The sequence below is a fragment of the Protopterus annectens genome, chromosome 9.part0, assembly GCF_019279795.1.
Source record: "Protopterus annectens isolate FY-2018-M chromosome 9.part0, PAN1.0, whole genome shotgun sequence".
Classification (NCBI taxonomy): Eukaryota; Metazoa; Chordata; order Ceratodontiformes; family Protopteridae; genus Protopterus; species Protopterus annectens.
Window position 1 is genome coordinate 247379251 of NC_056743.1, and position 18185 is coordinate 247397435.

The window sequence follows — 18185 nt, forward strand, 5'->3', positions numbered from 1 at the left end:
GTATTTCTACTACTAGGGGATAAATGCCCAGGGCATTGGGGAACTTCCCCTATTCATTTTGCTAGGTGCCTTGGGATCTACCTGAGCTATCACCAACTCAACTCAAGTAGATAGGACCTTGGTTTAACATCTCATGAGAAGGATGATACACTCAGGAGTGCAGCAACCCCCTTAATGCTGCACTGCAGTGTCAACAATCAGTCTCCTGGAGTGTGAATAGAACACAAAGTCTTGCAGCACCAAAGGTGAGTGTGCTACCTGTCTTTTCACTGACACTGATAATGTACTAATTGGTTCTCTGAGGCAGTAGTTGATTCCTGGAACAGACTACCAAATTACATTAATAAAGGCATCACTAATTTAGATATTTTAAGAATAAACTGGACACTTATTACAGGAATGACTGTTATGGTATACTGGCAGGCCAGATGGGCATTATTGCCTATACCTGAAATATTTGTATGTACTTATTACCTCAGCAAAAATAATTATGACTCATGGAGAATGCCAACTCAAAATAATGTTTTTTTCAATGCAGCACACAAGCACTTGAAAGAACAGGGAATATAATAAGAAGTGTAAGTCAGTTGCTGCAGCATTTACATACTGATTGACTAAATAATTTGAATGAGTAAATGAATCTGTGACTGACTACATTCTGGTAACTAAGTGGGTCTCTCTAGTCCAAAGATCTTTTCCAGAGGAAATTTAGAGACAAATTCAAAATGGGTAGGAAGCAGATATATCAAATTATTCAACAATACAAAGCAAATTTATCAGGCAAGGCTATGCCAAAACACAAAATAAACATGTTATTTTAAGTAAACAGTGAACTTGGAATGCATGTATTGAACTACATGGAATATCTGCTAGATAAGTGCTTTAATGGATTATATATAATGCACTCATAGAGAATACTAAAATTGTAGTTATGTGGATACACACCCCTCAGTCTCTGAGCATTAATAATTTATTTATTGACATTTGTTTACCATGAAAGTCCAACTGGGCAATAATCTGTTTTCAGAGGACTCCCGTGTAGAAAAGATCCTACATATTACATTAAAGCAAAACAGCAGAATATAGTACAAACATTTGATATGGATTGCAATTTTTACAAGTATAATGCAATACATCATAATGCAGAGTAAACAAAGAAATACTAAGATCGTCAAGTGAAAGAAATAAGCTTAATGTGTTTAAATTAGAACAGCTGAAGAAAGAGGCAGAAAGAGATGGAAGCAAAGATGATATAAGTAGGGAAAATATATGAATTCAAAAATGCTAAAAAGAGACAGTGGTTAGTTGAGAAAATGATTATTAATAGGTTGACAAACATTGACACAGATGAGAGAGAGTGAAGACTAGTAAGAAAAGGGATATGTGTATACAGGAGAAGAGAAAGTATGTGTATAAAGTTAATATTGAAAGAGATATTTACAAATTACAAATGAGTATTTGAAAGATATTTTCTTTGGTAGCATAGGAAGCAAGTAAGATTTTCAGTAGTGGAACTGGTGATGGTAGTAAGGTAGGACAGTGGGATAGTAGATCAGGGAAATGAAAATGATTATAGCTGGAGGAAATGAAGGGAGAGGATGGCTACAAGAAAGTGGGATGCAACTGTGGTTAGAAGACATAGGTGGGGGTGAAACAGAAAAAGGACTTGGGGTTTGGATTTGCCTGCTGTGGAGAAAGAGTAGATCCAACAATTAGAAATATTTTTAAAGATGCTTTGAACATGTGGAGGTTAGGTGGTGATCTGATTGTTATCAGGACTGTGTTAAAGCTTTTTGCTACAGTGTTAGAGCATAGGGAGTGTCCTGTAGATTTTTCCAGTTTGTGAATGATAAGGAGTTGCTTATCATTTGGTTTTAAGGGATGTTGTGTGGTGTAACACTGGAGAAATGTACTAAGAGTATACTGAGGGATTCTTTATCATTTTTGTGCTGTGATTAATTGGGTGTATTTAAGATGGTGAGGTAGTTTTATCAGTTTTGTTATTTTAGTGTGGTACAGTGGAGGCTTTGATTGGGTTTATTTGCAATAAGGCATGCAGTATTGCTATAACATCACTCAAGTTTTGTTTTTGGAGAGATTTGAGGGTTTGTAAGGATGGATGTTCTATACAGGAGTGATGTTAGTGGGTAAGTATTAGTTAGGGTTACTTTAGTATTAGATATAAGGAAACATTTTGCTCTGTAGAGCATTCCTAACTGTGGTGTGTTTTTTAACCAGATTTAGAATATGTATCTTGAATTTTAGGTTGCCATCTATGGTTGTGCCAAGCAATTTACTATAAGATACAACTTCGATGTCAGTGTTGCTTAGGGAGGTGAGTTTGTCAAGGTTACGTGATTTGGAAAAAAAAAACCCAGGAGTAGTTTAGTTTTTTTAGGGCAGAGCAGTAATTGAGCATTTTGAAGCCAATTTTCAAAAGAATTAAAGACTTCTTGTGTTATCTGTTGTGAGTAGAGTTATGTGTGTATTGTATGAGATCAGTCATAATTATAGAAATTGTTGGTGAATATATCGAACAGCAGGGGATCAAGACCTGAGCCTTAGGGTACACCAGTGGTATCTAGCATGAAAGGTGATAAGGGGCATTCCCACTTAAGAAACTGTTGTCTGTTAGACAAGATTCTTCTGAATCAGGTGACAGTATAGTATGAGAGGCGAAGGAAAGACAATTTGTAGGAATGTATTGTGTGTTATAGTGATGAAGGCCTTAGATAGCTCCAAGCTTTGCCGATGGTGTCTGGGAAGGATATGAGGGCAGTAGTAGTACTACGCTGGGGGCAGAATACATGTTGTATAGGTGTCAAAAGTTGTTGTTGAGGGAAATATTGAAGAAATTGCTCGTGGATACTTTTTTCCAATACTTCTGAAAAGGGGAAAGGATGATGATGGATCTAAAGTTAGATATTTCTGTTGAGGTCTTCTTTTATGTAGTGGAGTTATATCTGACTTCTTCTACAGGGAAGGAATATAGGATTCATGTGCTGACCTATTTATAAGGACTGATACTGGGTATGCTATAACACTGTGGCTATCCTGAGAAATTCAGGTGGGAGGCTAAGGCTATCATCAGATGGTGAGCCTGGCTCGAGATTTTGAAGTAATTTTCTATATCTGAAGTAGAAAGAGTTTTTAAGCTGAAAGCAATGTAGTTGTGGGAGGGGTAGGGGTATTTTGGGATGTTAGGGCTGGTTTTGGTAAAGGCAGCTATGCTGTCTATGAAGTATGTATTAAATAGGTTTGGACTTTCAAGTGGGGAGCATTCAGGTGAAAGATTTGAATGTTTTGTTGTCCCTGGATGGCTTACGTCTTTGATGGAGGACCAGAATATTTTGTGATTTACCTGTTTTTTTTTTGTAAGGTTTTGAAGTTCCTTAAACTCCTGTAGATGTGCTGGTGTTTAGTTCATTCGCCATTTTTCCAGGCCATATTCTCATTATGCAAAAGATTTCTAATACTGTTAGATAGCTGGGGGCATGGTTAGTTTTAACTCTTTTTCTTCTAAGGGGTGATAAGTTATTCAGAATATTTAAGAATACTATACTGAAACTTGAGGACTGCTTCATCCAGGGAAGATGATTTTTAGATTAGACTAGTTGATAGGTTATAAGGTTGATTTGAAGATATCTGGGCTCAAATTTGTGAGATTACTAGTCCATCTGTAGTTGTGCCGTTTAACATGATAGGTGATTAATCTATGAGTGCAAGTGGGAAGATGGTCACTAAGGAAGTCTGCAAGGGATCCTGAGGTGGTGTACTGTGCAGGTCAGAAACAATTATTCAGTCTAGGGTGGAGCTCTTGCCATAAGTTGTATTATATCTACTGAGTGAGACAATTAGCTGTGTAAGGCCATACAGGTTAATAATGAAACTGGGAAAGTTGGAGGTAATGTTTTGCCAGTCAATATTTACATCTCTCAATATGTTTTTTTTTTCATTAGGAATAGTATTGGCTATCCAGGGTAGAATATCTTCCAGAGTGTTTATATTGTTTTCAGGGGGGATATAGAGAGTAATGAAACAAAGCAGTTTTTTTACTATTTAATTTGACAGTATGAAATGAGTATTTTGGTTCTGTGGAAAATGGGAATACTACTGTTGAAAGGACTGAGTTTGTATAAGCTGGAATATAGGATGACTATACCACCAACTTTTTTAGGGTTTAGTCTGTTCTTATGATTTTATATCCAGGAAGGTATTTCACTGTCTTTTATGCTGAGCTTAACCAGGTTTTGTTAACTGTCAGAATATCTGGAGTATATTGGAGCATCCATGCACAAAGTTCTGTGATTTTGTTACATGTATTATGGACATTTAATAAGACTATGTTTAGTTTTTGTTTAAGTTGTTTTGAGGGGATGAGGAAAAGGTATAACTGTAGTACTGTGGTGGGGTGATTTGCTAGTTGTGTTATGGTGACTGATAGGATCTAGATTTGTGTGAATGTCCCCATACTAAGCAAAGCTGGATCCAGCAATAGGTGACCTAGGCAGTTGCCTAGACCCTGCTGGCTGGCAGGGGCCTGCTGGCCAGGGGGGGGTGGGGTGCCACACCATTTACGTTTTAATTAAAATAAATAAATTACATTTCTTCTTTAAGAAAGACTTCTGCATCTGTGGATCCTTGTGTGTGTTGACACACATACCTGCTGTTCCTTCTTCTTTCCATGTCTGCATGCTGAATTTAACCACAAAACATAAACATTCCATCAGTAAGGTGTGTATTGAAACATTTTTGCTGTACTCATGTTTGCCTTTTACAACAATGGAAGGGTTTGTGTGTGTGTGTGTGTGTGTGTGTGTGTGTGTGTGTGTGTGTGTGTGTGTGTGTGTGTGTGTGTGTGTGCGTGTGCGTGCGTGTGTGTGTGTGTGTGTGTGTGTGTGTGTGTGTGTGTGTGTGTGTGTGTTTATGTGTGTGTGTGTGTAATGCCCTAGTTATGGAAGGCAGGTTAGCTAACTTGCTCAGGCTCAAAACCTGTACTTTAATTACAGGAGACAAGATCATGAATCGTCTATGCCAACTACCAGACTACTGAAAGTGCATTTTCAAGGAACTGAGTTTCAGTGTATTTTCAAGGCATTGTGAGCTTCAGTACATTCTCAAGGAATTGAGAACTTCAGTGCATTTTTAAGGAATTGTGAGCTTCAAGGGAAGAGAAGTTTATTGCTGCCCATGCCAAGTCTGTTTTCAATGCGTAACTGTTTTGTTTAGTAAATGGTCATCACTGTTTGTGCTATAGAATTTGAAAGCAGCGTTAGTAGCACAACATATAGCATACTTGCTTTTGATGCAGAAGGCTGTGGGTTCTGCTCTCACACCATGTAGATGGATTGCTTATACCATGTTATACGTTAAGGGGAGTGCTGCAGTCCTCAGTAAATCCTACTTTGGATGAGATGACTTGTAACTAGGAACCGGTTGTCTGTTTGCCATATATTCCATATTACAATATTACCAGCTTATCATTTTTTTACTATAATCTATGTAATTCATTCTTCAAGGGCAGCAGGCACTGAATTTGGAGCTGAAACACTAAAGTATAAAACTGATTGCCAGCAGCAACCTCTTCACTAGTTACAGATCTCTTCAATGTGAAAACATCCAGATGACTTTTACTTCTGCAGAGATTGTGCATATTAGCTGATATTGAATGGCCTTTTCTGGTTGAAATATTATGAAATTGGCAGTTTCATCATTATTGGTTCATATGTTTTGTGTCACTGCTTACTGGAAAAATGTTCAAAACTACAAATTTAAAACAGACTCTAAAGCTGTATTATACAAGGAATACAACCAGGAAGGTGAATCAAAGAACACATGCCTGTCTGCATCACTGTGTGGTCCTAAATATATATACAGGGGGCTTTTGGTTTGAAAATAGCCCAAAGGTAAATTCTGTCTGCCAATGACAAGATGCATTTTCTTTGAATGTGGGTTTCAATATCATTTAAATGAATGTGAGTTTCATGGACAGAGAAGATATCTTGACTGTTAAATGCTAAGTCTGCTTTCACTGGGAGACTGTATCGTTTTGTTTAACAAATGTCTATCAATGTTAGTGCTATAAAATTTGAAATAAAAGTTTTAAATTAAATCCAAATATATGTAATCACGGTAGAAGGAAAGAAGAAAATAGTCAAAGTCAAAGTAAACTTTATTGTAATTCAGATCAACAAATGCAATGTATCACTGGATGAAATTTTGTTACTTCAGGCTTGTTTGCACTGAAAACAGTTTTCACAAAAGGGTGAAGGAAACATACAATGGAAGAAATTCTAGACAGTACAGATATAGGGTCTATATTAGAACACCGAATGTTCAAAATTTCGAGTGTTCTAATATCGACCATTTTCTGCGAATGCTGAAAATATCGAAGAAACAGAAAACCAAATTTTTCCTAGGGAAAGAATTTGGTTGTCCGTTTCTGTTGCTTCTGTATTTTCAGTGCTGTGGTGGAAAGTTAAGGGTCGGGTTCAGGTAAGTGTGCGATTGTGTGGACGTGAGGGTTAGGGCGGGTTAGGTGAGTTAGGGTTAGGGTGTGGGTCAGGTAAGTGTGCGATTGTGTGAATGTGAGGGTTAGGGTGGGGTAGGTGAGTTAGGGTTAGGGTGTGGGTGAGGTGACTTTGCGATAGTGATGGACCTTAGGGTTAGGGTTTGGGTTAAGGTAAGGGGATAGTTAGTGGTGTATGTATAGTTTAGTGTAGGGTTAGGTTCTAAGAGTTTAGGTGTATGTGTGTGGATTGTTGTATTTTTGGTGTGCTTGTGTTGTGTGTATGTGTTTTGGAACAGCAAATTTTTTCCCTAGGAAAAAATTCAATGCTCTGAATGTTCGATGTTTTAAATTTTAAATTCATAGGGTTCGATATTAGAACACTCAAAATTTTGAATGTTCGGTGTTCTAATATAGACCCCAGATATAAATACACATATAGATAACTTACCCACCACCATTTTTAAGATAGAATAGCAGCATAGCATAATTCTTAGTTCCTGTACTTGTGCAAGTAATAATTTAGTTCAGATTGCATAACTTAGATAAACAGAATAAGTTAATTCTAAGACAGTAAAGACAGTCAAATTGCACTTATGATGTTCTCACGAACTGAGGGATTGTTAAGGTTAGCATGCGCACTGACAGATCTGAACAGTGCTTAAGGTAAATGGGGAGAAACAGTCAAGGAAAGAGACACTGGAATGGCTGCAGTGTGTGTGTGTGTGTGTGTGTAGGGGGGGGGGCATTCATTATCCTGCCTAGGGCCCCATTTGTCCATGATCCAGCTCTGACACTTAAATATTTTATGAATACAGGTAAGACAGGGGTGGCCTTTTCAAAGCAATTTTTATTTTTGCATTTAGGCTTGGATAGGTCTGATTGTGTTCCAGAATTTTATATTATCAGTAGAGCCTGGCAGAATTTTTTTAAAGATATAGTGGAATTAAAGTTTAGAAGTGGCATCCTTGGTTAGTGGTATGGCTGATTCTAGGTGTAATTAATGTATGGCAGTCTGTGAGATGATAAAGCATGGCAAGAAATGTAGTTATGAGTGATGTAGAGCATATCTGTAACAGAAGCAGAAGGATACAGTCATTATATAAGTGAGTGAAATACAAAGGGAGATAAGTGAAATATGTCTAAGAAAGTATGTGTAAGTGTGTTTGGGTGGAGGGAGAGGAGGTGACAGATAACTGGAGGCTAAAGAAGGATTTGTTATGTAGAAGACTGTGAAATATAAGTGCAGGTATTCATGGGATGATATGTTTGTGAGGTCTTGGGAAGAGTAGAGTGCTTGTTGGGGGGTTGCACGTGTTTTGTATGCATGGCTAAAGGGGGGAGGGAGGAAAGTTAGTTGGTAGAGTGTGTATAGGGGAGGGAAGAGATGAACTGTTGTATTTTTAGTGGAGGAATAGAGGTTACTGGTCAGGTAGGTGGGGATGCTTCAAATAAAAGAAAATATTGGGTAGGTGGTAATTGAGAAGGAGTAGGGCAGAGTATGGGAGCAGAGTGAGCCTGAGTGGAGTAAGGGCAAATAAAGCAAGTTCAAATCCTGAAAACCAAAATTCTTGGCAGAAACAATCAGTTTAGAAGCACTCTGTATGAACAGCTGGTAAGTTTGCGCTATTATTCAGGAGCTACTGCCTTTCTAGATTGCAAAATGAGAGATTTTAGTGTAGAGGTTTGCACTGCTTGGAAGAGATTTCACTGTTTTAAGAAAATTTCTATATACTTGTGAAAGATTCTACTACTTACTTAAGTCGTTTTATACTGGCAGTACATGAAATGAGTTCATATAGGACATAATTTGAAGTGCGTGTTTGCCTGTAGCCTAGTCAGAATGCACTAGCCATCACAGAGTATCTTTGTAAAATTGATTTATTAACAAGTAACAGCCAGCACTGGATAAATGATATGCAGGTGATTATTCTGCCAGTTGTAATCATGTAGATAACATTTTAGTCACAACAGGGGGTCCAAAAGAGGAACAATTTCTTATTTATCAGAAGAGAAGGGTTTTAGATAATAGACTCTATTGTTAGTGAAGATGAATCCTTTATATGCTTATTTAAGTTATTTAATAATGTGTATGCTTAAACAGGCCTGATTTCATGAGGAAGGTCGGGACGTCTAGGAGGAAAACACTAAATCTGATACCCAGACTAGCCAGAATCATAATACTGTGCCTAAAGCATAACAAATGAGAGATGTGTGACTATAGTGTCAGAAAAGGAATGTACTGGCAGAGATACTGGTTCAGTGGCACACGTGTTGCATTGGCAGGGGACAATTATCCTGCAATATGTGTTTGCAAACATTACATTTCTGGATCTAGTTCAGTTGATGTGTTCAATATAAAAATATATTGTTTCTACTGTGAACCAAAAAGAAGAGACAGAAAACCTTGGGTCTGAACAAACAATATTCCAAGACAAAACCCAAGCAACACCCAGTCAACAAGGAGACTGATAAAGCTTCCAGATTCACTCAAAAAAATATCAAAACTCCAAGACATACAGAAAATAATTTATTTTGCAAAGCTTTCATCCCATTCACTTGCAGGGACTTCATTGGAACTGATAAAAAAACCTCATCTTACAAATATTTAAACTCTACTAATAGGAAAGTATGTGACTAGAACAACAAATCAGATTAATACTAATAATGTGGGTTATTACAATGTTAAAAAGCACATATAAAAATATGAATATGTTAAAAAACATTATATTTAAAATGAAGGCTGTCACAATTTGGAAGTTGGTAATTTTAGCACACTCTCCTTACTGATAAAACATAATTTAATCCTGGATAAACACTTGCTACAAGCCTAAGCTGCCATAATACTTTTCAGTATTCTAGTCTATGTTCCCATGCTTCACCTCTCAGATTTTGTGTTACCCATTCTAGTACAAGAAAATAAAACTTCTTACGCTTCTTACATTGTAAGGTGTGTTTAAAGAGTACATTGTTCTCATTATAATTCTTTATGTCATAATGTTTGTTTGTGTTTTTCGGCTTTTCCCGGTTAGGGCTCGCCACAGCGGAACTCCGGTCCGCTAATGATTGGTAGTGGATTTTTACGTACCGGGTTACCAGCCCTGACGCACAACCTTCAATGAAGGCACACCCCATTCACGTATGCCTCCACACAGAAGACGCTCTAGTTGAGAATCGAATGGGACAATGTCTTGCTATGAGGCGACAATGCTACCGCAGCACCACCACTGCAGTACAATGTTCATAAATGCATTTTTTAAGAACCTGCTCTATTTTGCCAACATAAAACCCATAGCAAAAATCAAAGAAAGCAATATACACAACTACAAAGGTATTGCAATCATAAGTACCCTCCAATCTAAACTCATAGTAGGAACTCATCAGTTTCAAAACCTGCCCTTCGTAAATGTACTTGCACTGCTGGCAGCAAACACACTTAATCATCCCTAACTTGTTTTTTTCCTATGGTGGTTAAATCACTATCTCTTTTGAACCTTTCTTTAATATTCAGGTGCCTCTTATAAACAAAATGGGTACCATTGCCAACAACTTTGCTAACATCAGTCATAGTCAATCACAGTCACATGAGTTCCTATTAATAGGGTTTAAATATTTGTAAGCTAAGTTTTTTTATCAGTTCTGATGAAGTTACTGCATGTTAATGGGCCACAATTGCTTATCTTTAAAAATTAATTTTTTTCTGTATGTTTTGGAGTTGTGACGTTTTTTGAGTGAATCTGGAATCTTTTTCAGTCTCCTTGTTGACTGGGTGTTACTTGGGTTTTGTCTTGGTTCTTTCTACTGTGCCCTAAAATGAAAAACATAAAAAGGCACCTTTAACACTTACCAGCTCTTGCAAAGTCATCACGATTATAACTCAAATCCTTCAGGAAGGTGATGCTCTGAATGTGAGGGTCATATCTGCGAGATGTTTCTAGTAGCATAACCTTCCAAAGGAAAAAAAAAAACACAAAATATCTTGAATCTTGCAATGTAGCTTGAATTTCTTATGAAACTAGTCCTAAAACACTTTAATCTGAAAAAAGTACAGTCAAAATAATATGTAAAATGGGACTTATCTGGACTCTTAGACCACAAAGTCGCATTTGAATACGAACAGTATGACAATATCATCCCATGGCGTGTTTGTGTGTGTGTAACCTTAGCTAGGCAAATTGGGCAATTTCAATTCCTACAGTGGTGCCCCCATTAACCTGGAGTTAAGAAATAAAAAAAAGCCCCACTCCAGGAAAAAGGTGCTAATTCAATTTCTTAAGATCATTACTATATACAGTCACTCTGCAAGCAAATATATATATGTTTATTCAAACAGTTGCAATGTCAGCTGAGAGGATGCAAACAGATCTGCTTGAGGTGTTCCCCATAATTGTATCAATTACTGGAAGACACCAAGCTGAAGTTTTCATTTGTGAGGGCCTGTTCAGGTTCTACCCAGGTTGTCTGCAACAATGTTTTGTTCTGATGGAATATATGTAGCCTGAAGAGTCAAGCTGAACTGAAATGGTACTTTCCAGGATATCATAGCAAGTCTGCAAAGAGGGCAAGATCTGGTAACTCCATGTTTATTTATGTGCAACATCAGTGTGGCGTTGTCTATGAAAACTTGCAAAGGCCCTGGGGACCAGTGATAATTTGGGGCTTTCAAGCATTTATTATAGCCAAAATCTTTTTGATATGTACATGCTCTTGTCTGTCTTGTTTGTTTACATACTTTGTATTTTCACTCCTTTTTAAACACCCCCCCAAGCCAGGTCTGATACATCTTTTGTAGTAGATTAAAGAGGAGGTTGAAGGGAGACTAGAAGACCTGGATTTTTAGAGAACTGGACTACCCAACACAGAACCTCCCTCCTTACAAACCCCAAAAATAGGGATCTGAAATGATAAAAGGTGAAGATGATGAGTCCAGACTGTCTTGAGGTACCACAGAATTTTTCTCATGTGAAGTCTGGCTAGGGTAATCTTAACAATCATGGAAGTTAAGTATCCCAGAATCCTTAGAAATTCCCTGGCAGATGCTTTTTTGAGTGGAATAACTTGGGAAGAACTTTTGGAACATTTCTACTTTGGAAGAAGAAAAGCTATTCCCAGGCAGAATATAAAAGACATCCCAGGAAAACAATTATGTGAGATGGGATAAGAGAAGATTTCTGTAAGTTCACTTTAAACCCCAGACTGAGCAGAAGATTATGAACATTTCCTAAGTATTCATAACAAATGTTTTCACTTTATGTCCAATTTGCTATAATTATTTAAAGTACAGTTTTTTGCATTATTTTTAAAGACTGTAAAATTGTTTTTAAAATGTTTTATAATACTTAAAGCTTTTCTACCTGGGCCTTCCCAGTTAGACTTTCATGGTAAGCAAATGTTAATAAATAATAAATACTCTTGACAAATGGAAAAATAGTCTGCAAATATAAGACAATTGTCCAAATAAGGAAAATGTGAATGCCTTAGAGCCTGCAATAAACAACTGCTAGAGCCAGCCCCTTTGTAAATACCCTTAGAGCCACAGATGGACCAAAGGTTAAGGCAGAGAACTGATAATATGAGCCAGATACAACAAATCCTAAAAAAATGTGAAGTGCTCGCCAGTAGAAATGTGGTAGTAAGCATCTTTTAAATATAGCTTTACAATAAAAGCTAGTAAAGGAACCAGGGGTAATAGGGTCTGAAGGGACAATATTTTGAACTTTGGAACCTTTACAAAAATATTGTAAATGAAAAAGGTCTTGCACAGGCCTCAAAGACCCTTTTCTCTTTGGCATTAGAAAATCCATGAATAAAATACCCCCCCCCCCCCAGATTGTGGGAACTGGTTACAAGACTCCGGAAAATAGCATTTGTTCCAGAACAAGAGGAAACAGGAAGATATGGACCACAGGGCAAGGATCAATCCCTTGGAAAGGAACAGAATAATCCCACTGCCAAGTGCATCCCTATTGAATGATTTTCAGAACTCAACTGTCTGCAACAATGTGGTGCCACATGGTGAGATGAAGGCATTAGTAAACAGAGAGGCTGGAGTGGGGAATTCTGAAAAGGCCAATAGTAATTCTGGCTTTTTGGACTGTCCTTGGTGTTGAGTGGCTTTTCTTTCAGTTTTGGAACATCCTTGGCATTGCTTTTGTTGCTTAAATTGTTTACTGAAAAAGGGAGCTGAGAAAGAAGGAAAATTTGTATTTGCCTTAAAAAAGATAGGCAGGAAGATTTGGGTTCCTCTTTGCATCAACTTTCTCCTCTCATCAAGCCTCTTACGCACTTCAGCTGTAGGAGGACCAAACAGAGCCTCCTATCCAAGGGAGAAGTTAAAGTTTCAGTTTTAACTATTTCAGGAAAAGTTTGAGACCATAACCAATCAAATCTTCTCATGACTGAGCAAGAAGCAGCAGCACTGGACATAGTATCTGCAATGTCATAAGAACACTTTAAGGCATGTTTAATTGTAGGCGAAGCAGATACTAAAGAGACATTTAACAATTTTTCATATCTCTGAAGAGGGAAGGTTGACAGTTAACTTTTCCATGTTCTCAAAAGATAGAGGTAAGAAATTTAGCATATGAGCCTGGAAGTTTAAAATTCTGAATGTTAAAGTTGCAGAGAAGAGTATACCTACCTCCCAAATTTGTCAAAAATATTCCTATCCTTGCTAGAAGAAATGGGGTTAGCATAAGTAACTTACCTAGCTGAAGCAGTTATGGACAGGAACATCACTGCAGGGTCTGCTTTAGGGTTAGCAAACAACTATTTGTGAGTATGAGGTATCCTGTATAACCTATCAGACTTCCTAGGGGCAGGTAGTTGACTGTCAGGTAAACTTTATTGTAAAGCAGATAAAACAAGAGGAATAGTTGCTGATTGGGGATTATCCAACTACAGCAAATCACAATACATTTACACAGCAATAGGGATTTCATTTTGACTCTAATGAAAAGCCTCTTTCATTTTAAAGTTTTAGAAAAAGAAAAGCCTTCTGGAGGGAAATCCAAAGAAACACTTTCCTCAGATTCAGAATCTCCAGATTGAGAAGAAATTCCTGAAGTACAACATTTACCCTACAAATCCTGCACTTATGAATGAATTTCAGAGTCTTAAAGTGAGGAAACACTTTTCCTTTTCTTCACAGTACAGGTAATGGCAGAGAAAGCATAAATTAACTCCATCACAAATCCAGCAATTCTTGCACATCCATGGAAATAGAAAGAGAAGAAACTATGTTTTTTACCTTTTCTTTCCTTTACTTAGAAGATTCCCTGGAAAAGGACGGAGCCAAGGCAGGCAAACTCACATGGGACACATGCTCCTTATCTTGGCTATTAGGTAAAACATTTGCCCTTTCCCCTGAGACCAAGAAGAGTGGTTCTCCCTTGCCCACAGAGAGCATCCCTACAGTCACAGAGGACATGTCTACTTTTTGGTCCTGAGTAGCCTCAATGGTTTTAGGTGCCATACCAGAAGGACCAGGAAAGAAGATGAGTGGTTTGGGGACCTAAGCCTGGACATAGCAGAGTCATCCATCAGTGGCTGGTGCAAAACAGAAGCCAGCCTGACACCCAAAGACTCCATAACTACTTCTTGCTTCTTGTGGACAGGAGGAAGAAAGAACCATGGAGACCGGTAACTGCTCCATATATTCAGCTAAGGATGAAACACTGAAGACAGGAAACAAAGCCTGAAGGCGTTAATAAAATTTTAAGACAGTCAAAAGCAGGTTAAGCCAAGAAAAAAAACTGACAGTTTGCACAGGCACAAAGTCCTGCCCCTATACATAACACCTACACAACCAGTACAAAAAAGTAAAAATATAATACGTTTTACACAGTTGTTCACACAAGCATTCACACAGATCTCTCCCCTGGCAAGACGTGACAGTCCAAGACTTCAAATCAGTTTCCTAGCAAAATACAACATATTTTCACAGCAAAAAAAAAATTCCTCAAAAAATACATTTACTGGAAGGGTTTCTCTAACAGGGGACTTATGTGCCCAGCTCTGAAGGATCTCTAGCAGACTGACAGATTTATAGGGCCCACCAAAGGGGCACTCTTGGGTGGCAAAAAAGCTCTGAGCTTATTGCACTCTAACTGCCCTTTATATGGGGCTCCTCTTGAGCTCCTGACAGAGCATGCAGTGGGTGCAACTTAGCTTTGAAAAGCTGGCCGCAGTGGATGGGACCTAATATAACGTAGGCTACTTTAACAATAGTATGATGTCTAACATCCCTGCTTATTCAAATGTCCCAGGATTCAAATAATTTGTATGTATAACTGGTTGCCTAGATAAGCAATATACTGATTCATGAAAATAATTTTTCATCCTAGTTTTCCATTGCCTGATACCTCAAACATCTTTCCAAATATCAACTAAATGCATTACAGGAAGGACAAGCAGGTTCTTTAAGACAAAAATATCCTTATAGATGGTTTTTGCTCCATGTGCCTACTGACCATCCAGTTCCTTCCTATCAGACTTAGCCATTCATTCTCCTGTATGAGGGATGTACCTATCACTGTATAAGAGTGAGAACCTTCCAGGGAAAACCCTATAATCAGCCATGAGGCATTCTGACAGCAAAGCAGAGAAAGGTGAGTCTTTAAGGTTCTATTATTCTTTGTGGTGCCAAAAGTGGTACATGACTATACTCCAACTCAGCTGTAAGTTATACTTCTAGCTTAAATACTAAGATATTCTTGATTATTATTACTAAAATAAAAAAATACACATTCACAGAGATCCTTCTGTAGTTTTAAATCATCTGTTTTATTTCTTTATGAATACTTTTGTTGTAAAAAGACTTTGATGCATACCTCTCAACCTCTTAGCCCAAGAAATCTGGAAAAAAATGGACAAAACAGGGGCAAAGGCAAAAAATAGAGACAGATTTTAAATATTGCCCTTGTAAACTTAGAAAGTTGCTAGAGTAATAGGGTTAGTTTTAACAGATTTTCTGAAGGATTTGACGTCTATAATTCAAATCTATGTTATAATTTAGTGCCCCAGTCCTCAGATCATCCATCCCAGTCAATTGCCAGAAAATGACAAATTTTATGAGGAACAGAGACCAAAAATATGAGGCAAAAATCTGGACATTCTGCAAAAATCTGGACAGTTGAGAGGTATGTTTTGATGAAGTCCATAAGCTCAGTTTTGCTGAGCAAAAGTCAGTGGTGCAGACTGTTGGTGCACCACAGTAAATTAATGATAGGCAAAGAAAATCATACAAACTACCTTCGTTTTTAAGGTCCTATGTCCCATAAAAAAAGGGAAAAGGTCTCTCAGAAAAACTGCACTACTCTCCTTCTGGGGCAGGAATTATTGTCCACAGCACATAGGAACTTCCAGGTAAATTGTCTTCTCTCTAGATTCCTCTGTAGGAAGATGTCCAGGTTTCCACAGATAAATTGCACAGCAATAATTCTTAATGCAGAATAACATACAGAATCATTGTTTCACGCACACAATCTCCTCTCTGAGACAGACCAACTTTTCTGAATCGGTAGCCCTATAGCCGTCTCTCCTATATATCACTTAATTACATAATTTGGTCTACTATAGACCTATTAACTAACCATTTAGGAATCTTCTCTGCTTAATACATAATGGTACCTAACTGCTTAAAGCAGCAGTTCTACTTAGAACATGTATGCCAAATATTTACATCATTTTTAAAAGCAACTGTTCTGTTTTACAACATTTGTTCATACTTTGTATCATCTGAAGACTGCTCTCTGGTGAGAACCACCACAATATATTACACTGACATCCCCTTCAAACTGAAACCCTTTGTTTCAGGCTGAATATATGGGTTGTGCCCAAGACATGCCATCTGCATTTATGGTAGATCAAGCCAAATCTCTGTCTTACTGTGAACATAAAAGGCTGCAGGGAAAGTGCCCCTCTGTATAAGTCTGTGTTCCCATCATGCATACCTCTGAATCGTACCGAATTCCTCAGTATTTACTGGATTTGAGGGCAAAATAATGGGGTGCCAAGAATTTCCAAGTGGCCCCTTCAATTCCCAATTTTCAAAATTCAGGGTTGATTCCGTTACTCTTCATTTGCAAAATATGTGACTTTAAACAAGTATCACTTCTCTTCAAAAAGAGTGCTCAGCTTTCAAAAAAGGCTTGTGCCCAGTGTGCTTATGCGATGCATAAAAGAAGTGTCTGTGTGGGCTGGTGTCTAGGGATAAGGGCACGTTTGTCTGTACACATACATGCATAGCTTTTACTTACATACATATTTTTGTTGTTGCAGAAAACCTGCTATAAATTAAAAAATTATATTTTTTAATTATTTAGTCAGCAATTGTCAAGGTATGAAGAATCATTAATAGGACAACCACCTTGTCACTTCCTGCAAAATAAGTCAGAGTCAGATACAAGCCATGAAGTTGTACTGCTTCCACCTAAGTATGTCAGAAAGCACGCTCCCTAATGATTACTTAATGGTTTACTGCACAAACAGCATACATGAACAAGCGAGAGAGCATAAATACAGAATAGGAAAGTGTGAGCTTTGTTTGTGCATGTGGGAATAACAAAAAGAAAGGGGAGGGTCGGCTTCTGTTTTGTGTGTACAGAAGTAGCTCAAGTTGTGCACAGGACACAGCTTGTAGAGGATGTTAACGGGCAACAGCAAGGGAGTGTGCAGCACCAAGAAAGGGCTCATAAGCCCCTTATCATTTATCAGCACAGGTGTGATACTGGTACTGAATTTGTGGAAATGGGTTGAATTTTATGGTACTGGCCTGGTACTATTTTATGGACTCACCCATGACTGGCCATGGTTTTCAGCACAATACAATGGTCAGTTCTTATGTTATAAATAATGCAGTTGTTAAAGAGGGAAGGCTGGGAAGCTGTGTTGTCTAAGGTTGACTTGACAACTATCACCAGCCTGGTACATTTTGACATCGTTATCCAGGAGCAAAACTGCAGCATTAATTAAGCAGCCATCGGTTTGAGGGGGCTTGAAATGTCCACTGGCTGCACACTGACAGTGGTGGTGGTGGTGGGGGATTGCTGCAGCTAGGGAGCTGTTAACCATCCATTAGTGCGAAGGGGGCATTTGCTGTGTTTCTGTTGTATGGGAAGGGGCAACACTGCCTGTAGCCGTTAACAGAAGAAGGAAGTGAAGAGTACGAATTTTAGTAACTCTCTTTGCAGTACAGACTGTTTTTATGTTTGTATTTTTTAAGTATATGCTGGCCTTGTGTTATTTTTCTAACTTGCAGAATTGCGTAGTTTCTTTTTATGCTGCTAGTTAAAAAAAAATTTGATGCCTTTGCTCATCTCCTAGTGTCTTGCTGTATTACTTGGCTCGCTTAGTGTGTGAGAAGGTGTGCTTTCCTTTTTTCTAGTATCCTTATCCTACCACATTGGTATATAGGTTGTTACACGGTGTTCATTTTCCCCCAGAAGTTATAACTGTTGTGTTTTTTTAACTAAACAGCTAACAGCCTCTTCTCACAGGAAACCTGGAAGCACTTGGTTAAAGTATTAAGTGGAAACTGAGTGTGTCAAGCCCAGGAGCCAAGAGTGAGGGTTGTTTGCAGCTCACCTCTTTTAATTGTCTCTTCCAGGAGATACAACTCGCTGAATTACCCGGGAAAACAACCCAACACGATTAAATATAAATGTTAGCTATTTCA

The 18185-nt window shown here is 38.0% G+C and overlaps 1 protein-coding gene across 1 annotated transcript in view; it reads right to left on the minus strand.

Moving 5' to 3' along the window:
* LOC122811165 (oxysterols receptor LXR-alpha-like) overlaps nt 1–18185 on the minus strand; it is a 516654-nt gene that overhangs the window by 231783 nt on the left and 266686 nt on the right. Inside the window, exon 6 of the mRNA XM_044082826.1 lies at nt 10356–10455. Within this exon, the coding sequence (XP_043938761.1) occupies nt 10356–10455 (100 nt within the window). The remainder of the gene's footprint in view (nt 1–10355; nt 10456–18185) is intronic.